The sequence below is a fragment of the Vigna umbellata genome, chromosome 1 (genome assembly GCF_029865625.1).
Source record: "Vigna umbellata cultivar VRB3 chromosome 1, Vumbellata_1.0, whole genome shotgun sequence".
NCBI lineage: Eukaryota > Viridiplantae > Streptophyta > Magnoliopsida > Fabales > Fabaceae > Vigna > Vigna umbellata.
The window spans coordinates 107690067-107712599 of NC_142165.1; the positions used below are offsets into that span (position 1 = coordinate 107690067).

At 29.1% G+C, this 22533-nt stretch overlaps 2 protein-coding genes across 8 annotated transcripts in view; one reads left to right on the top strand and one right to left on the bottom strand.

Annotated features, from left to right (window-relative positions):
* Nucleotides 1-10913: 10913 nt before the first annotated feature.
* LOC124825236 (sucrose nonfermenting 4-like protein) lies at nucleotides 10914-18132 on the top strand. 3 transcript variants are annotated; one of them, XM_047297823.2, is made up of 14 exons: nucleotides 10914-11144; nucleotides 11342-11643; nucleotides 11767-11854; nucleotides 12191-12370; nucleotides 12865-13002; nucleotides 13092-13151; nucleotides 13476-13565; nucleotides 14850-14954; nucleotides 15082-15226; nucleotides 15303-15476; nucleotides 15742-15805; nucleotides 15963-16032; nucleotides 17419-17533; nucleotides 17609-18132. In XM_047297823.2, the coding sequence occupies exons 2-14, from the start codon at nucleotides 11519-11521 to the stop codon at nucleotides 17698-17700; spliced, it is 1446 nt and encodes a 481-aa protein (XP_047153779.1). In that variant the 5' UTR covers nucleotides 10914-11144; nucleotides 11342-11518; the 3' UTR covers nucleotides 17701-18132. The 3 variants fall into 3 exon arrangements, with proteins under 3 accessions (XP_047153779.1, XP_047153767.1, XP_047153805.1); XM_047297811.2 differs by having other exon boundaries at nucleotides 11407-11643; XM_047297849.2 differs by having other exon boundaries at nucleotides 11449-11643.
* An 879-nt stretch (nucleotides 18133-19011) lies between these two features.
* Nucleotides 19012-22533, bottom strand: part of ALY3 (DNA binding protein) — a 28780-nt gene continuing 25258 nt past the window's right edge. For all 5 annotated transcript variants that reach the window (XM_088105477.1, XM_088105476.1, XM_088105473.1 and 2 more), the window contains 2 exons: nucleotides 21947-22225; nucleotides 19012-19576 (listed from right to left, as the gene is read on the bottom strand). In XM_088105477.1, the coding sequence (XP_087961603.1) occupies nucleotides 19412-19576; nucleotides 21947-22225 (444 nt within the window). In that variant the 3' untranslated portion in view covers nucleotides 19012-19411. The remainder of the gene's footprint in view (nucleotides 19577-21946; nucleotides 22226-22533) is intronic.

Sequence of the window (22533 nt, forward strand, 5' to 3'; positions counted from 1 at the left end):
TTTATTAAAAAATGGTTAAGTTTAAAAAATACAAAATTAAAAACAGTTGAATTTAAAAAAGAAATAATAATTTAAAAGATAAAAAATAATAACATATTTATTTTAATTTAAAAAACTTTTATTTAAAAGATAAAATTGAAAAAATACATAAATACAACACACTACTAAACACTATAAAATCTTACCACGAGATCATAAAATTGCGGCATTGATAATATACCAACAATCAAAATTTATTATCACCTTCGTATCATACTTGAAGTAAAATTATACACCACCATATTCATCAACATATATAATATACACACCCATTTGATAAATATTTGTAAAACGTTCTAAAAAGACCAACTTTTTAAATATAGAAAGCTTAAAGGAAAACCCAAAATAGATGTTTTGTACTAGACTGTCGTCAAGTAAGTCACTCACTCAATGCATTAAGCAAAACAAAAGCTCAGACCTACAGTAGATAAGTGATGTTCAATGTCACTTTCTCTCGCTCAACGCCCACCAAATAAATAGTTCATTATCTTTGCATCACTCAGCACCTAAACTGGTCACTCAATGCCCAAACTAGCCACTTAGTGCCCTGAAGTACGGTGGCTCTCTGACTTTGGGACGCTTAACACCACTCTGTGCCCCTCAATGTCATACCAGAACATGGCAACTCTGATTCTCTTGATTTGTGTGTATTAAGTCATTTACAAATTATCAAATTGATATCCTAATACTTGTAATTGTTTGAAAACACGTTTAACTATTGGTTTGGATATCAATTAATTCAAATGACAAATGATTCAACCCATTAGATTAAGCTCACACTCCTCATAGCCCAACTATCATATTAACATATTTGCATCTCATATTTCAGCAAAATCAAAAGCTAACAAAGTCCCAAACGACACAAACTTAAATTCCTAACTCCAAAATTACTCAATAACCAATTCCCTTAGAATTTTACTTGTCAAAACTCCATTACTAAACTTCCTTTTTATCTAATATCATGACCTTTTACTCATTCATATACCCAACAACAAAACCATAAATTATTTACTCAATCTCACCAAATAAGACCAGCAAAAATCTTTAAATTTAACAAGCAACTCCCTCCTAATTTTCATATACAAAACCAAAAAACTCTAAACCCAAAAACTCAAGTATTTCATCATATCACAACAGCATTTCAACACAAATTTCAAACCAATTAAACAACCATTCTTAACCAATAGATCTTTCAAAAATCAATACACTCACTCAATCATTCATCACACCAAACCACTAATTTCACAACATTTTAAACATACAACACATATTATAAACCTCAAAATAAATTAAAAAGTAATGGTTAGTTTTTCTTACCTATTAGGAGCTCAAACAATTCTATAGAACTCATACATCCCCCACATATCAACTAACTCTATTTGTTTCTACAATACATAATATCATGATTAAAGTACATCATTAGAACCATTGATTAATAAAAAAAGTTAATGAAAGGAGTAGATGACACATGTGACAAAGCTAGGTTTACATGTATTATCAAACATATAAATTAGAGAAAAAATAGTAGAAATTAACTTACTATTTTATAAGAATTCATCGATTAGAAATAAATATATTGTTGTCGTGATCATGTAGACACTCCATAATCTTCAAATAAATAACTCAGAATTAAAACTCTAAGAAAAAAAAAATATTCAGATAATGAATTTTAGAAAAATAACATATATTTTAAGTAATAAGACTCCTTAATAAAATTGATATTTATATATTTTGTTTTTAATATTAAAATAACATACTCTTATTATTTAAAATATTTTATTAGCTCTTAAAACTCTATTTCATAGGTTCTTATCACATACTAGATGCAATTCATGTTAGTAATTCGAAGAAGGAGCATCAAGTACATAAGTTCCTCTATTTTCAATTGCTTCGTCTTTTTTCTTGATTTTTAAATCAATTCAGTTATTTATAGTATGTAGTCAATGTAATTTTGTTCACCGAGAAATATTCAAATGATTTGTTCATGTTGTTTTAGTAGAACCACGGCGCAAAAATAATTCTCCGTGTGTTGAATTTCATTTGTAAAATGAAATTGTTATATATCATATGATCAAATTATAACATAGTTATTTTCTTTTATGGAAAATACTTCCATTATATCCAAAAAATAAATTATTATTATTAGCAGCCAAAAAAATAACGATGACTGTGATGCTTTAAGTAAGTATTGTAATTACTATAAATAAACAAATAAAAAAATAAGGTCTTCCCATTCGAACATTACTTTAAGTCTTATAAAGATTTATTTAAAAAATAGGAAAACATATATGGAATAAGTTACCTAAATAAGATAAAAAAAAAACAATGTAAAATTACCACCGTGTTTGACAACGAAAAGAAAAACAATAACTGTATCTTTAAAAAGAAAATATTTTCAGATTTTGAAACTATAAAGAATATTTACAATTCATTTGAATATTAATTTTATTTGAAAAAAAGAAGAATGAAGTGATAGATTGAATAAATAAGGAAACAAAATTTACATTTTTCAACCTGAAATCCATTATTGAATAATTGTTTTTGCATAGATATAAATAAACTTACCCTCGTTGTACTCGTGTGTTTTTTTCCCATAACTTTTTGTAGTATTATGACAATCGCAAATGGAATGCGTGAACGACATCACTCTCGGAAACTTGTAAATCGCATTCAACAATCGCAGTTTGGAAAAGCGCTTTATCAGTCCCGTGTTTGATAAAGCCATTTTTTAAAATACTATATATTAGTTATATAAAATAATTTTATGATATTTTTTAATCAAAAGTATATAGAGACACACTATACTAGTTAGACTTTTTTCAAAAATTATCTTAAAATTAGAGGCTGAGCTTCATAGTTTTGGGGGCCTTGCTCCTCCTAAATTTGTTTACGTATACATAAAAATAATTTATTTTAATTTTAATATATTTTATGTTTAGCATTTTAATTTTTTATATATATTTATGTTGACACTTCCAAAATATTTTCTAAAAATTTCTCACTTTTAAAACAATGTTTAATTACTAGTTGTTGCTTATAGATTTTAGTGCAGGTTAAATTTGTTTTTGCTGTGTAATAACTGAAAATGAAATTAAAAAATTAGGTTAAAATAGGATGAAAGTAAAAACGGATAAAATCTTTATTCCCTTCATCTTTTTTTTCATTTTCATTTGAGTCTTTTTTTTTTCTTAAGCTGAAATTTTCTTTATAGTATAAAATTGCAAGTAAATTAAGTAAATTTGATAAAACCATAAGGATAAATAATCTAAATACAAAAGATAACATGGTTATATTGAATTTTATACAAGATTGTGTGTTATTTGAATATTTTTTAAATGTATGAATTTGTTGATATACGATTTATATAGCTTGAATGAATGAAAATTGTTGTGTGTTTATTAATTTTGTGTTAGAATACTATAGCTAAGACAAATTGTTTCAACTGTGGTTATTTTAAAACAAAATATTAAATGTTAGGCATGATAATGTTGTTTTATTTTTTATAAATAGATGATTGGTTTTAAATGCTTTAAATTAGTGTTGTCCAAATGGGTTGTAACTAGCAAGTCAACCCAACCCGGCCCACCACGGGTTTGAGCCAGATTGAGTTTGAAAAAAATAGTAATTTTTTATGCGGGTTTTGTGTTTCAATATTATTAGTTAGCATTTTTTTTTTATTATATTGTAGATGAGATAAAAAATGTTTCTAAGAGAGAAAAATATTATAGATTTATATATATTCAAGACTCTAATATTATAAATGGACAAGTGATATAAAAATTATCAATATTAAAAACTTATTTATTCGTCTTTTGTGCTTGTTTTTTTTATAGTTGAATTGTATGATATTTTTTTTATTTTGAATTATCTTTGGAGTTAGAGTGAAATTTATTTAGATTTGAATTAAAAAATTATAATTTTTTTATTTGAGAACAAACTCATAATTAAGTGAGTCAGTGAGCCAACTCGTTTGACCCGCCAATCCACGTGGTGGGTCAGACCATGTTTGAATTTTTTTCAGCTTGCTACTAAGTGAACGAATTAATAAGTGAAATGTCAATTTTTTTTTATCTTTTATCAAGTTAAAACAATTTCATTATTTGATATTATCGAATAGTAATGATTTATCAATCAACAAACTTCAAAATGTATCTACTGCAAAAAAATTTATAAACTTTCTAGAAAATAAGTTTTATTATGTTATTATTTGATTATGAATCACATTCACTATCTCTAAATATATTTAATCGTATAGGAAACAATTGTATACAAACAAATCAAATTAACGATTTAAATTAACTAAATAAAAGTTCACCTTGAACCACCATACTTCACAAACAAGCAAAAGAATATTGATTATAGTTTTCAACATTTGAAAATGGTTGAAATTTTTTATTCAAAATAGTATTAATCATAAAAATATATATAAAAAATAATATTTTATGTTCGATAGTCAAATATATTGATTATATTGTTAAATTGAAAGAAGAATGACAGATGCAGGAGTAGCGCGTGAACTTGGTCATCGTTCGTCGTGCGTCACAGTCACATGCACTGTATGAAGTTGACTATTTGAAAAGCACGTGCTTTTTTTCTATGTGCAAATTTAATATTTATTAATTTCAAAGGATACAGAAACAAAATACTGCTAATATTTATTAGCTTTAAAGACACGTGTAAACACATTAACTAAGAAGGGTTATTATCAATTACTCTACAAAATATTACCATTATTTGATCTATTAGCAATATTAAAGTCTAATATCTCCATAAAAATATTCTAGCAAAACTTATTTCCTATAAATTCAGTGATAATTTTATTTAAATCAATGATAATTTTTATTTAAATTTCAAATAATTGTTTTTACCACACGTGACTCTTCTTCATATTAGTGCCTTATATATTAAATATTAACATCTTTTAATTATGAATATTCGTTAACGATATTTTTTTAATATTTTGTTTTATCACAATAAGATGCATTTATTTGATACTGTAGTTATTTGAGTCAATTATTAAAATTAATCAACGATTAATATTACATGTGTGTTATTCAAGTGAATATAATATTCAATTCATAACGAATTCATATAAGAATTGTAATATCATTTCCAATATAACTTTAAGGTAAAGAATATATATATATATATATATATATATATATATATATATATATATATATATATATATATAGAGAGAGAGAGAGAGAGAGAGAGAGAGAGAGAGACGCAGTGTTTTCTCTATGTTATATTATTCAATTCATTCAGTATAAGACTTTCAACTTACTATTAAATTCTTAATATGCGTCATAAGTCATCTCCTAAGTATAAATATTATACTTTTTAATTACTAAAATTAATTTATTTTAATATATAGTAAACGGATATTTTATCTTGTAAAACAAATGTAAACAAAAAAAAATCAAGTGAAAACAAATGTATTATTTTTTTATAAGAAGAAATAATGAAATTATAATTATAAAATTATACATAAACAAATTTTACAATTTATTATATATAGTATTTTTTTTTTGTGTGGATGACATTGGTTTATTTATTTTTGAGTTAAATATATTTTTGATCCCTTAACTTTAACTTTTAGTCATAATTGGAATTGGTCTTTTTTGAAATTCTAGTCAAATTTAGTCTCTCAACTTTAGAAATATATGTAGATTTAGTCATTTTAATTAAATTTTATTAAGGTTATTTAACGTTTCAAACATATTTCATCATAACATCTGAGTTGTTTATACTGTTTTTGACATATTTTTTTATTCAATGTTAGTTGAGAAATACATTTGAAATCTTAGACAAATTTAACATAATTTGGTTAAAATGACTAAATTCATGCACTTTTAAAAATGAGAGACTAGATTGATTTAAAGTTTCAAAGAGTGACTAATTATAATTTTCACTAAGAGAAAAAACATATTTAATCCTTTATTGGAATTTTAAAAAATGATTAAATAGAGAAACAATTAAAATTAAAAAAAAAGAAGAAGTTTACTTGGATAAAATTAGAAGGAAAAAAAATACACACCGAAAACTAATAAAAACATATGCGCTACCCGTATGTGTTTTCACTTTTTTATAATAATAAAAAATAAAATTATTATTATTTTAATTGTAAAATTAAATATAAATAATTTTTATAATTTTATTGTACATAATTTCTATTTATTTTATAGGTAGTTTTGTAATTAAAAAAATGTCAAGTTTAAAAAACATGATTAAACTAAAAAAATTGTTAAATTTTAAAAGATAATAAAATTGATAAAATAATTATTTTAATTTAATAAAAAAAAAACTTGTATCTAAATGGTGAGTTTGGAAAACATATGTAAGAGCCTATAAAATCATGTTTTAAAATTGATAGTGTGTTTGGAATGATGAAACTTTATTATTTTAATAAAAAATAGTGTTTTTTTTAGACTAACTCTCGATTTTTTTTCTAGACGAACTCTTATATAGCTATGATGATCTTTGAAACGAACTCTCATTTTTTTCGGACAATTTTTTAAATAAAGTAAATTAGTTTTTTATCTCTTTTTTTATTGGTATGTTCTTGCATGTGAATCATTTTGGTTCGCATGTAGTGTATGAGTCTTATATAAGAGTCTTTGTTAATCAATTGTTCTAATAGTGTTCATATGGGAAGATAGAGTTTTGTTTGTGTGTTTGGAAGTGTTTGTAGGATTACTGATCAATTTGATTTGTCTTTTAGGTAAGGAAAACTCATTGCACTGTTTTTAACTAAGAGACAACTTGCAATTGCTAATTGCATGCTTGTGAGGTATTTAGTTTGTGTGATTGAAGTGTTTGATGGAATATGATGTATGAAGTTGAATTATGATTCAATTTGGCTCACATGAATTGTATTTTGAAATTTAGTATGTTGTTTGTTTGATATTGCAATTGAAATTAATTAAGACATTGAATTGTGTATAATTTGATAGTTGGTATGTTTTCGCATTTGTGGTTGTTGTTGGATTAATTTGTTGGGTTGAAATGACTTAAATATGCAAAATTATGTAGACTTTGCTCAATGAGAATAATTTCGTTGGGTTCTAAGCTATAATATACTTGTTAGGTGAGATTAAAATCATAAAGCTATTGACTCTATGGTCGTTGGGCGAGAATAATCTCATTGAACACAACAAAAGTCAAATAGTTCACTCACTAGAAGTAGTTGGGTGAGTCTCGCTGGGTAACTTTTGTGAGAATTCAAGTTTATAAGTTTCAGTGTTATTCTCGTTGGACGAGCTATTTGGTCGTTGGAGAATGTGCTTCCTAGCGTTACTCACTAAGCAAAAGTATAAAAACATTGTACAAGGAGTTGTCTTGTCTAGAGGTTTTATATTGGTTAATGATGTTGACGGACTAACCTTATATGTGGTAGGGTGAAACCTACATACATATATATCTCCACACTGGTAAGATATTGTCCGCTTTGGACTAGACCCTCTTGGATTTGTTTTTGGTACCACTCCAAAAGGCTCTTACCAACAAAAGTATATTATGTGTATATAAACCAGTGTTCATCTCTCATTTTATAAGATGTGAGACTTTGTTTGTAAAAAAAATAAAAAAAATACAATGACATGATTTTAGGTCATGCATTATATACTTGTACCAATGAATTTAATATAATAGTTATATGTTAATCTTCTTTGCTTATTGATTATCATATTTATAATATTTTATTTAATAATTTTACATTATTAAATGAGATATTACTATGTTGACATAAAAAATAAATCTCTTTATATATATAAGTATTATATAGTAAATTATGAAATTAAATACAACTATTTTTTATAATTTTATTGCAAGATAGTTTTTATTTATTTTATAAAGAGTTTTATAATTTAAAAATAGTTAAGTTTAAAAAATGGATAAATTAAAAAAGAAGATAAATTTAAAAAATCATAAAATTGATAATATAATTATTTTAAATTTAGAAAAAATCTATTTAAATGATAAACTAGGAAAATAGTATGACCCCAGAATGAAAAATTCTTTTATATATATATATATATATATATATATATATATATATATATATATATATATATATATATATATATATTTATTATCACATGACAAGTAAAATATATTATCATTATTTAAAATTAGTGAATGTGTGTTCACTTTTATGATAATAAAATATTATTAAAATTATTATTAGTATTCTTACAATTATAAAATTAAATATAAATATTTTTATAATTTTATTATGAGTAGCTTTTAATTATTTTATAGATATATTTTTAATTATGAAAAATAATTAAGCTTGAAAAAAACAGTTAAAAGTCAGAAAAATAGTTAAACTTAAGCAAATTATCAATTAAAAGATAATATTGATAAAATAATTATTTTAATTTTAAAAAATTATTTAAAGGATAAAATTGAAAAACAATACGTACACCAAAAAATGAATACTCTTTCTATCACAATATAGAAGATCATAGTATCAAATTAATGTACATAAATAGATTTCAAGAATATAAGTAAATTACAGTTTTTTAATAAAAATAAATAAAACAAATAAAAGATAAATATAGCATATGAAAATATTTTATATTGACACGATTGAAATGTTATCATTATAATTATTTATTATTATTGATGGTTATTTATTTTATTTAGAGTTGTCAAAACGGATAATCCGACCCGACCTAAACCCGACCCACCATGGGTTGACCACTCAGTGAGCCAACTTAACCCAGCTTATTTATTAGCAAACCGAAAAATTTTGAACCTGACCCAACCCACTAAGGGTTGGTGGGTTAAACAGGTTGGCTCATTAGCCCACTTAACTTTTTTTCACCCTATTTGTTTGAGATTCTTATAACATGTTACTTTGATCGATCAAATTGAAACAGTAATAATTGGACCAATTGATATAAAAGAAAATGAAACAAAAGAACTCTATTGTTATATATTCTAAGCTATCAACCATAAAATTTTGCCAATTTAGTTTAATGAGACATAGACAATGGTTTTACTAAGAAACTACATATAGCCGTTAACAAAAATATATAGTAGAGAGAAATTTTTGGATAGACAACAGCACAACACAACACGAAAAGCTCTACTGTGAAGTAAATGTTGTGCGTTGAATAATTAATTTGATTTGAATAGAAAAAAAATAGGATTTGAATAATTAATTTAATTAATTTGATTTTAATAAAAAAATAGGTCGGGTGGTGAGCCAACTCAAACCCGCGGTGAGCCGAATTGACTCACAGGTTTCAACCCATTTGAGCAGTACTAATTTTATTATTACATTGTCATTATATTTAGAAAATATATTCTTAGTTAATTATAGATATTTATTATAAATATTTTTAGTGATCATAATTTTATTTTAGTTTGTGTAACAATGTTTTGTAATATTTATTTATATTAGTGTCTTGATAAATAAAGCTACAAGGGGTTTTCTTGCATTAAAATTAAGAGATTGGGAAAATCTTGAGGAGAATTAAATAATTTTTTTTAGAATTATACCATATTATACAAGAAATATTGATGATTAGTCTCGTATTATAACAAAATCAAGTGAAACAGAGATATTCTGCATCACTCCAATAACATCACAACAACTTCTTGAAATTTTGAATATTGTTAATATTGAGAATTGTCTTCATTGAGAATTATCTTCATGATAAAAAAATGACAATTTTTTGAATTATTAATAGGAGAGTTTTACACCATCTAATTAGAAGTTTATCTTATTTAACAAATGTGGAAAAAAATTACAAAGACATCATATTGCTAAATGAAAAAGATGTTACTCTTGCTAAGGAGAATAATATAATTTTGGATATTAGTTTACAACTTGAAAATGATATTTTTTTTATCAATTAACTTATAATTTAATCTCTGTATCACAAATAATTGATGTATAATTCATTAAAACTGACATTGTAACAATTTATAAGTAATCATGATACAAAGTTAACAAAACTGGGATTGGATGCATTATTGTATGTCCCTCTTTTTTATATTAAAATTTATAAAGAGAAGACGACACCTGGATTCAAGGAAAACAATATTGAAATAATATCTATAATTTTTTTTCTTTTTTAAGAAAAAATTAATGAGAGTTCAACCTTATATTATTAACAAGAATATAGTTTAATACAATTACTTAAATGATTATAATTTTTCAATATATATTTAACCCATGCAAGTAAAAAAACTTACATTTAAGTTATAAAAAAATATCTACTATATATTCTGAAAACGTAGATTAAAATCACAGTTTAATTTAAATAGAAGAATGTAATTATCAATTGCAATGTGATATAATATTGTCACTGTAAACTTGTTTCTCACAATGTTTCGCATTCTCCACCCATAAATGCAAATCTTTGCATACTTCATTGCTTAATATATATATATTTTTAATTCAATGACGAAAATATATTAAGAATTATTTTAATATATATTTAATGTAAATAATCTAATACCTTCGACTAAATATGAACTACGTTAAGTATTTTATTATAAAATTAATAAATTTATTATATACGCGTATCCAATAATTTAATTTAGATGTACTGATGTAATAAAAGTATTGCATCTCATTAATTGTTTTTTGAAAATTAAGTGATTCATTGACTATGATTAAGCTCTTAAAACATTAAGTAACATGTCATCTTTTAATTAAAAATTATTTCTCTAGATGTTTAAAATCATGCATACATTTTCCTATTTTTTATTATTATTATCTATTGTTATTATTATTAATATTATAAAAACAAATTATTTTTTCTCTCTAACAATGATTAGTCAGCAGCAGATTCATAAATCATAATTCATTGACCCTGTTCCTTTCTTTATGTTCAGATTAAATTAACATCAATTTTTGTTTTTGGCCTCAGTGATAAGTTTTCAGCATCTATTTCAAGGTTTCGTCTTTTTTGGTATTTTTTTTTTCACGGTTGGATTCTTTCCTAGCTCACCCATCTTCGATTTTCTCAGCCTGTTTCCTCTTATGTTTCAATAGGGTTTCTATATTTTTTTTTTCTTTTTTTTTCCTCTAAGTCTTTTTTTCCTCCAGAAATTCTTAAATTCGTGGACGTTCGAGGCTCGATTTGGTACGTTTCTTTCGATTTAGGGTTAGGGTTTTGTGTCTGTTAGTCAATGAGTTTGTTGCATGCAAATTGGGGTGTCGATTTTCGTACCTTCTTCAAATCTCTATTTGGTTCTGTTGCAGTGAGCTATGGGCACTGGCTGTTTTACATTTTTTCGTGAAACAAAGCATCAAAATTTTGACTTTTTATTTTCCCGACAGGATTTTGATTTGGGACGAATTCTTCCTTTTCTTTCTCTCTCTTTTATTTCTTTCTGGCTTCTTAGTGCATTGAATTGGTGCTGCATTCACTATACGAATTGAACAAGGTGGCATGATGCAATGAAGTGTTGTTCTTGGAGGGTATTATCAGTGTAGCACTCTGAATTTGGAGGTAAAATGTTCAGTCCAAGCGTGGATTCTGCGAGGGATGCTGGTGGTGTGGCAGGGGCTGTGCTAATTCCCATGCGGTTTGTGTGGCCATATGGGGGAGGGAGTGTGTATCTAAGCGGTTCTTTCACACGGTGAGTCTTTTGTAGATTAACACACCTTAATCCTTCTGCAACCATCATCCATTTGGTGAAAAGGGCTCCACTTTCTTCTGATTTTATTGTGTTGGTTTTCGTGGGATTCGTGTCACTTTCCAGGTGGTCTGAACTTCTACAAATGTCGCCAGTGGAAGGCTGCCCAACTGTTTTTCAAGTCATTCATAGCTTGGCCCCTGGTTATCATCAGGTCATATTATAGTGTCTGACTAACAAGTTTTGTGCACTTCATAATTTTTGTGGTCTATTGTTTATAATTTATGTTTTGGTGGCAAAATGTTCATTTCGCACTGAGCTGTGTTAATGTCAATACCTTATAGACAGCATAAGAGAACAGTTATATGGTGCAGTTATTTCTAGATGTTTTGAAGGCAAGATCTATTCACAATGATTTTCTCAATAAATGTTTTTGAGATACCGCCCCTTTTTCTGACTGAAGTTTGTTTATGAAGGTGTCAATGGGTTTAAAATGTTTGACCTTTATTCTTGGTGGCTAGATACTTATTATATAGTTTTTTGAATGCAGTACAAGTTTTATGTTGATGGGGAATGGCGGCATGATGAGCATCAACCCTGTTTATCTGGAGAATATGGGATAGTTAATACTGTTTTATTGGCTACTGATCCTAGTTTTGTACCTCTTTTAACTCCAGACATAGTTTCTGGATCTAACATGGATGTGGATAACGAGGCTTTTCGACGCATGGTAAACATTACTCATACTTTGACAGTTGTTAATGTTGTTACGAGCATATATTCTCTTTCTCATACTGGCTGGTGGAGTTGTACTTGGTACTGAAATTTCATAGAATAGATTTCATACTGATATCTATCTGAAGATTGTATTTAATCCTTTTGAAACTCCTAGATCCCATTATTTTAATGTCTTTTAATTCTGTAATACTCATTTATCTAGGTCTGACATAAATTGATATTTTTTTGTGTGTAAATGTTTGCTCACATCTTAGAAGGTTTGGGATAGTCAGTGCTTTGGGGAGTGGGATGAACGGAAAAGAGAGAGAGTAAAGAGATTGAATAGAATATGTGGAAGGGGGGGGGGGGGGGGGCGAAGTAGTAGTTTTTGGAGCCAGCAGATGAAGGGTAATTTAGTCTAAGAAAGTCTTTACCAAAACATCATATCACCTTTATTATTATAGATTAAGATTTTCGTTTCCTTGCTTATGAAAATTCATTGTTCAGGTCCGATTGACAGATGGTACATTAAGTAATGTGTTGTTACCAAGGATATCAGATGCTGATGTACAGACTTCTCGTCAGCGTATTTCTTCATTCCTATCTTCGTGCACAGCATATGAATTACTTCCTCAGTCAGGCAAGGTTTGGAACTTTTACCATCAACCCGTTATTTTTGGCGACTTTCCATCTAGAATTACTTAATTTACTAATTTAGTGACATCTGGCCACAGGTTGTTACCTTGGATGTCGATCTGCCTGTGAAACAGGCATTCCACATACTGCATGAGCAGGTATCTTTTTGCTTGGACTATAATTCTTATATTGACTTTTGAAATATGTTGAGTGATTATGCTAATAATCTTTTTGAATACTGGATACTGCATGTTACTTCCTTTCTTTCCTGGGTAAATAGGCTGGAAATAACTTGTATACTTTTGAATCCTTTTGTTGAATTTGAGAGGTTATTTCGAAATCTCTTGCTTTGACAATGTTTGAGTCTTTTGCATCTTTCATTTTATGCTCTAGCATATTCATCTGTAGTATTACTGTATGTTTTTTCTGTTGCTGATTAGTAGTTTGTGCATACTACTTATATGAATCGAGTAATTTTACAGGGAATTCCCATGGCTCCTCTTTGGGACATCTGCAAGGGGCAGTTTGTTGGAGTTCTTAGTGCCTTGGATTTTATTTTAATTTTAAGAGAGGTATGTCAAGTACAAGACTGTATTAGCCCATCTTGTTGGCATGTTTTTGGTAGAAAAACTCTTGTCGTCATGGTTTGTATTACACTTAAAATAACTTGGAAAGGCTAATATCAATATATACAAGATGTATGACAAATTACAGAACCTGTTATCAAGATCATAAAAAAAATGAATTAGAAAACCAAAGAGAAATATTTATTACTTGGTTATAGAATTATAGTTAATTTTGTTCATGAAAGGTGGACCCATTGCTTCACATTTCTTTAATTTAGTACAATTGTAAACTTGTGTGCTAAGTCCAACCATCTTCTTGCAAGAACTGTATCTCCAGCCTTGCCCCATGGCAAGCTCCATCAAATAAATGGCCAGATCCAATTGCGAAAAAAATAAACAGAAGAATCTGAATAATAGTTGAGCAATTGACAATGAATAAGTGATGAATAGATAATGCATGTTATTTGCGTAAACAATACGATACGGAGTTACTATAACATTTATCTTCTAGTTTTTAAGAAGCAACATCAAAATTTGAATTTGGTCTGTCTTCTAAGAATTTCTAACTTTTTTTTTTCAAATTCCTGGAAGAAACCTTTTAACACGGTCCATTTGGTGGACATTATGGGATGAAAAAGGATAGGAATAGGACAAGGGAGCTTGAATAGGACAAGGGAGCGTGATTAGAGCAGGATAGGATATGAACTAGATAATTGTAATCTTTTGTTTAATACGCAATGGAAAACAAAACCAGATGAAAAAGGATAAGAATAGTATCATTCTATGTTGTGTTTGATTCTCTCCGTCTGACCAAAATGACATAATCTAAATCATATTTAAATGACAACTTACCCTTTTGACAGAATTGTATATAATTTTTTGAAATAAACTTTAATGTATTTTTTGAATTCTTGTATACTATTTCAAATTATAAAAATATCTAATTAACAAATTATAATAGTTTAGTTAATTAATTATCTCTATAAATATATAATTTTGACATGTACTGAATTTTAAATCCAATTTCTTTAAGACTGTGTTGAATTAAATTATAATTTTAAATTATAAAAATTATATTAGTATAAAAATAATTTTGACTGAGTAGTAACACATGATGTAAGTAATTTAAATCTTCTGCAAATCATTCACACTTTAGATAACGAAGGGAGAAATTTCATAACAGAAAATATTTCTTATCTTATTTTTCTCTAAAAATAGAAATTTAGGGAATTGCACTCCATTTGTCTTCAATATTTGGTAATGCTTGTTAAAACTTGGTCCTTTTCTCAGCTTGGAAATCATGGGTCCAATCTGACAGAAGAGGAGCTTGAAACACATACCATATCGGCTTGGAAAGAAGGAAAATGGACAGCATTTACACAAGGTTTTATCCGTGTAAGTGTTTTATGTTGGCTTTTCGTGGCATTGATATATAGATACCTTTATTGTGTAATTCTACTTTTTATATGATGATGCTTGTTTTCATTCTGACCATTATACATTGATTGTTTTATTTATGCAGGCAGGGCCATATGATAATCTGAAAGAGATTGCTCTGAAGATCCTGCAAAATGGAATTTCAACAGTTCCTATTATTCATTCATCTTCTGAAGATGGCTCATTTCCCCAGCTGCTACATCTTGCTTCACTTTCAGGAATCCTTAAATGTAAGTTTTTTCCTGAACTTTCTTTATATGTATGTTTGTTCAGATTTGGTTGATTCTTACCAAATTGGTTTCTCAGGCATTTGCAGGTATTTTAGGAATTGTTCTAGTTCATTGCCCATACTTCAACTTCCAATCTGTGCAATCCCTGTGGGTACGTGGGTGCCCAAAATTGGGGAGCCAAATTGCCAGCCTCTAGCAATGTTGAGACCAAATGCTTCACTTACTTCAGCCCTAAACTTATTAGTTCAAGGTGTGATTTCTTTGTCTAACTTCGAACATATTGTACAAAAGAAACTGGTATCCTATTACATTTTTGAGGCATTGAGTTGATGGTAGAGGGTACTCTCTCCATTTTGAGAAGAAGGGTTGTTTTCGTGTGTAATTAAACAATAAATACAAGATGAATGTTTAGAATAAATAAAAAGTAAGGATGATCCATCTTCTGATTTAAAGAAATGACTTTTTATAGAGGTGTTTGCTTATGCTAATGTAACATCTTGCTCTTTTTTTTGTAGCGCAAGTAAGTTCAATTCCAATAGTTGATGACAGTGACTCATTACTGGATATATATTGTCGAAGGTTAGTTATTTTTATACTTGTCAGTACACTCACTGATGCCTTGTTCGAGATACTTGGAATCAATCTATGGTCCAATCATTAAATTGTCCTACCACCAGTTCGATGTTTAGAGGCACTTGTCCAGTTTTCACTTTTCCTCCCCTCCTTGTTTTTACAGTGATATAACAGCTTTGGCAAAGGACAGAACTTATACACATATTAATCTTGATGAAATGACGGTTCATCAGGTAAGCTTTTTTCCTTAATACTTCTGTTGACAATTCATGAAAATAAAAAAAAAATAGAAATATGAAAAGTTCATCTTTTCTGGTTAGGTAGTTTTGCCAATTTATGACACTAATTGCATGAGGGTGATGTTAGAATTTCGTTAAATCAGAGATTTTCCTCCCTAAATTTAGGCAGCACTACAAAGAGTATCTAGAACTAAGATACTTTAATTGTGTTTTTCCCTCCTTTTGAAGTTGTGTATATAGAGCTTGATGTGATGCTAATTGGTAATGTAAAGTCTGACATGGAACTATGTTGCTTTTATTCAAAATGGTAGTATAGTAGTGCTGTTGATGCAGAGGTTAGATATCCTTCTGTCTGGTGTTGAAAGTTAATATGCATCAATGAATTAATGTGTACATAATGTAAATAGGCATTCACTTTACCAATAAAGAGGTACTTTCCCCGATGTTTATTTTTCTACTAAGTCTTGTGTGAACTCCAAAAGTGAACTTATCCTTTAAATGTTGGTAATATATCCCATTTGTTGGAACCTGTCATGAAGAATTAGGCAGATTAATTACAGACACCGGCAATAATAATCCAGGTCAAATTGTACTAGTCTGCTTGTAGCATTTTGGTGGTCAAAATGAGCTGATATAACGGGCTTCCTAAAAATTTGTGATATATGGATAAGAAGAAAAATGATGAAGGGGCTTGTTTTTTAGGACTTCTCTATAAACACTTATAAAGAAGAAAATAAGAAATTAAAATAAATTGGAGCTTCTCCCATGAGCTAAAGCCAACTTAGCTCAATTTTGGGAGAAGTTGGATGATATAACTTGTGTTTGAGTGTGCAGTTCAATTCAATGAAATCTTTCATTTATTTCCAATTTCTAATTTTCAATACTCGGTTCCTCATTGTGCTGATGTAAACCCACCTTCACCATTTGCCCACACCTAGTGGAGAATATTTTTAGCACTCAAGAAAAATGCTGATTTTTATAGGGATAATCAATATTGCCCTTAATGGCTGATTTGAATTAGGTGAGCTATAGTACCGTGAAATAGGATTGCCGCTGTATTTATTTTAAATGGGAAAAATGGACTCTTCTATCTAATTTGTAATGAAACCTCTTAATTCGTTGCTAATGCCAGTTATAAGGATTTTGCTATTTATTTGCATGTCTATCTCCTGAAAGTCACTCGGTTTCTTCCCCTTGTTTGGATTCTTTTACACGGCCACATTTTAGGGAGGAAAAATTGAAGTTGTTTACCTTTTGTTCCAGTATTTCCTTTTATAATTTTGGTCGATGTTAATTGTTAAATCAGTTGAAGAATAAGGGAGAAAGCTTGCATCTTTAACTGTTTATCAAGATAGTACCTAAGTTGGTCTATTTTTCCAGGCATTGCAACTAGGGCAAGATTTTTACAGTTCTTTCGAACCAAGAAGTCAAAGATGTCAGATGTGTTTGCGAACTGATTCTCTGCATAAAGTGATGGAACGTTTGTCACAACCAGGCACGTTTCTTTGGCCTTTATCAGATGAAAGGAGCTTTTTGTTTTGATTTTTAGTTTAACTAGACTTCAATGCAGGTGTGAGGCGGCTAGTCATTGTGGAAGCTGGCAGCAAGCGGGTAGAAGGCATCATATCACTGAGTGACATATTCAAGTTCTTCCTTGGTTAGTTTGGATTGTTGGTGACCAAACAAGTTTGACAGATAGTGTGGTGGTGGTCATGACACTTATGCATATAGTCAGGCAACCATCATCGGCCCAGCCACAGCCACAGCCACTAAGAAGAGATTCCAGAGCTTTTACACGGTGATTTCATCTTTATTTCATTGAAATACAATTGGTTTGGCCTCTTGCTTCATTGCCTTGTTTTAAGATTTTAGGCTAGAGAAAGAGGCCTGTAAATTTTAGCCTGATTGCCCCAAATTTATTCATCTTTCCCCACTCATATTATGTTCAAATATGTTGTCCTCCTCATATGGATACAGGCAAAGGGGAGTGCACAATGTGTGTAATCGTTTCATATATTGTGAAGTCACAAATTTCGGGGGAAAAATTATGGGAGGACCAATATTCGAAATACTATTTTTTGTTGGCTAGCTTTAGTTCGAGGAATAGCATTTGTTAACTATCCTTTTTGTGGAGTGGTGATAGGCAAATTTTCCTCATCCCCCAACCCCGTGGACATAAGCGAAAGTGATTTTTTCTTTTTTCAATGGACGAAAATGGAAGGGAGTTGGTGGTAATGGATGAAAAATGAAAGAAAACAATACATCAATATCTTTGTTGGGACTAAATTTAAAAAATGAAATTTATTCGGTGGCTATTCTCGATAATCAGAACCCGAACAGAAAAATATTTCCAAAGTAAAAAGCAAGTCACAGTACATGATGCACACCGTAAACAATGAATGGAGTTTGGGCGACCATAAAGGCTGCCAAAAAAATTATGGAATATAAAACCTTAGTCTTTTATCAATCCATTAGAGTAAAATACAAAAAACTAATCAATATATCCTTAACAGGATAGTATGGAATATAAAACTTTTTAGTTTTTTATTAATCCATTAGAGTAAAATACAAAACTAATCAAAATAGCCTTAACAGGATAGGTTCGATATTGCAGAATACAGTTTTGCTCGGTTTAATACAATTATGGGTGAGTTGGTAACACATGTTGAACTTGTATAGGGAAAGACTTGAATTCGATTTGAACTAAATTTCATTTCAAAGGAAATCCCGAATAATATCGAAACTCACAGAAGAGCGAAGGTAATGCGTATGTTGTCAAAACTTGAATGTTAAACGGAAAGTCAAATAATCAGTCGCAATTACAAAAAGTCGGACAAGACAAAATGTTAAAAATGACGCCTACCCATACCGAGATAGATTTACTGTAACTGCACCTACAACGTTCCAAACCATATTATGCAGTAACGTTTGAACTGTTATCAATGTGGATTCTAGATGTTAAAAGCATCAAGATAGTGAAAAAAAAAAAGAATATTAAGATTACAATTACAGTGTAGGAATATACACTAAGTTGTTCACATTTTGGCAATAGCATGCACACAGCTCTTCGCGTTTACATGATTGACATACACAATACTGGTTCTGAATAATACATGCTACATGCTACTCCCTCACTATAATTTGATCTTCAAAAATATGTACATCTGAAAAGAGAATAAGATGATTAATCTTCTCTTTTCTTCCGGCTACAATAGTATTAACAGTACATAAATAGTTTCCCTGCTTCAAATGTTAAAACGAAATATCAGGGTCTCAGTGTAGGTATGTATGTCACACGAGCCTCCATAGAGATCACGTCAGCAAGAGTTAAACCATATTGCACATTTACAAACAACAAAGGAACGCGTCCGAGCTATGTAGGTATGAGTGCCAATATCTGATTTCTTATAATGCCCATGCATTTCTGTATCTCACCATATATTGGAAGATTCTTTGAACATAATGGCTGCAAACTGGTGACAGCAGAATCTAGTACCTGAGCGACATCGGCTGGGGGAAATTGTCGTTCAGTACACTTCTGCATTTTGTTTTTTCAAAAATAGGTTAGGGTGTACAGGTAAAAGGTCTTCAATTGGACAACTGATTTAATCACGTGTTTTGAATATTTCATTAACATGTAGTACCAATTCTATTACTCTACACTTTATCTTTTGTATCATGAGCATTTACATAAAGCAACCTTAGAGAATGGTGTCCCTATTTAATTGCGTTATGAATACGAGACCCTGATTATGTGTATTATTGTCTTTTTATTGAATAGAAAACAATTTGTGAACAGACGTAGTTGGTAAAAAGTTTTTAGTGTTAGAATCTTAAAGATATAGTAACGCTGTTGATACTAAGATAAATTAGATTGATTCTATTTTCATATTAATAGCCTACAATAGGATACATGAATATTTAGTATTTATGTTTTCTTCCCTATAAAAAGAATGGCTCCATTGCGGTCTAAACACAATTCATTATATCCCTTATGAATTTCTCTCCTCTAAACACGGTATCAGCATATTCTAATGGAATTTACTGAACTTATTGTGCCACCTGTTGTGTAACTACCTATCCACAATGTAAGAGAGTATATTAAAGATTTCACATCTCAGAGATATGTAGAGAATAAAGTCTCAGTAACGTTTGGTAGGCTTATTGTACTACTCACTGTTAGATCACTTTCAAATGTCTAATTTAACGTAGATGTCCAATATTTTGCATGAAGTAATGTGTAGTTTCATCGTCGTTTAAACATATAACTAAAAAATATATATATAAATGAGAATAAACCTTATATAAATGAGAGCAAACCTAATCTTACATGTAAATTTTGTTAGATTAAATTAAATTAAAGTCTACTTTTTAATATGGTATTTTAGAACTAATGGGAAGGAAAACCTAACTCATTGTAAAGTTCTCAGAAATCATGTATATTTTCTGTTTTTTGTTCTTTTTCTGTTATGTTCCATCATTCACTGTTGGTAACTTTCTGATGAGTTTTTTTTTGTCTATTGTTTGTTTGCTCCTCTTTTAATCTTTTATTTTAGTTTTGTGTTCTTATCTTGTTACTATGGTAACCAACAAAAAGAAACTTGGTGGATATGACCTATATGCTTCAACTTATTTGCTTATTAAAAAAAAAAAACTTGAGGGAAACTGTTAATCTCGTAAATAAGTTAGAATCCTATAGACATAGTAACTGTTGATAATATGATGAATTAAATTGATTCTATATTTATATTATCAGTCTAAAATAGGGTAATTGACTATTGTTTTCTCCCCTATAAATTGAATAGCTCCGATATGGTCTAAACACACTGAATTTTAAATTGAAGAGAAGTTGAAGTTCAAAAAAAAATACTAGATATTAAAGAAACTCAAATGTTGTAATATAAATGATAACTTCTACCTATTTCTTTGTTTCCTGAGACTTAGATAACAAGTGGAATTAAATTCAATTTAGCATTTAAAAGTGCACCACAAATATAGGTATCACCTTTAATGTTCTAGACCTGCTATAACCAAGTTTCATGCCTTTCCTGATTTCCTAAACTGTTGCATGCTATACAGAATGAATGTAAATATGACACTTATACAATCAATACACCATTTATGTTTTTTAACCTAATAGCTTAAGTTTTTAGGTTAATTGGTCCATGACATAGTATGGAAGCTCTATGACCAAGTGGTCTAGACTTTGATACTGCTCCAATTCTAAATAATGGTTTTTCAACACAACTTGGGTGTGTTTGCCTTATTTGCAACTGCACCCATAGGCCTCTTGTGCTAGAGGAGGTTAGATAAACCATTATCGCATCTTTACCAAACAACTTAAGCTTTTATAATAATTAGTTCGTGACAACATATTTGTAGAGAGATCTGAGAAGTAAATATGGCATTGCCAGAATGCCGCTATTTCCACCTTGGTGTTTATTCTGCCACTATGTATTCAGCCTAGGTTTATATTCTTTAAACCAAGATGGTACAGGAAAATAATTTTACAAAAAAGTGAGTAAATATTAGTCATCCTAAATAATTGAAGGCAACAAATTAAGTTGATAGTGTTGATACTTTGATAGAAACAGTTATCTACAATAACAGCCATATCAAGTCAAATGGCTGTCTTATGGAGAAGTCTGCCTTAAAATAAATTGTTCATCTCCCATAATAAAATAAATACACAGCACCATGTAAAATACCATGATACTATTTAAAATATATTTTTTTTAAATGAAAAAAGCACCATAGAAATTGTCCATAAAATAGTTAGTGTTTGGCATAAGGTCAGGTTTTGTTGAACTACCACAAGTTCAAATGACTAAGCAAAAGAAAATAGTGAGGGGAGATTGACCATGAAAATCATTCAAGTAAAAATCAAATTCAGTGGAATGTGATTTACCTGAATCATGAACAACGTAGCTAGGCAATGAGATATAAGTTCTGAGGGAATTTTCATTTCATTTTGGTCAGATGAACCGTTGAGTTCAGCATCTTGTACATGACAACTTGTCAAGGGATTTAATACGCTGGCAGCCAATTGATCATGAGAAGCCAGAGAAAGAGAATCTGCATGCGGAAAAGTTGTGGCTGAAGCAGTAGGTTCGTCCACAGAAAGCTGGTTATTGATGAAATTTATTGCATCCTCAATTCTTTCTGTCGTTCTTAAATTTGACATTGCCTGCAATGGTTTTTATGAAAATTTGTAAGTACATCACTAGAATATAGTCAGCAAGAAAACTGAAAATGATATCCTGTGAAAATGTCATGTTATTAGTTTATTTATTTATAAGGTGTATCAAGGAAGACGTCAACAAAGTATCTTATCATAAAACTGAAGCTTAAATAGATCAGTCAGCAGGAACATTTTCTTGAATGTTTTTTCAGAAACTTTACTGCATATTGCCTAAAGGGAGATGTCATGACCTTTTTTATAGATAGTGGCACAGCTGTGACTGTACTGTGCAGTGTATGCAATTCATGTTAATA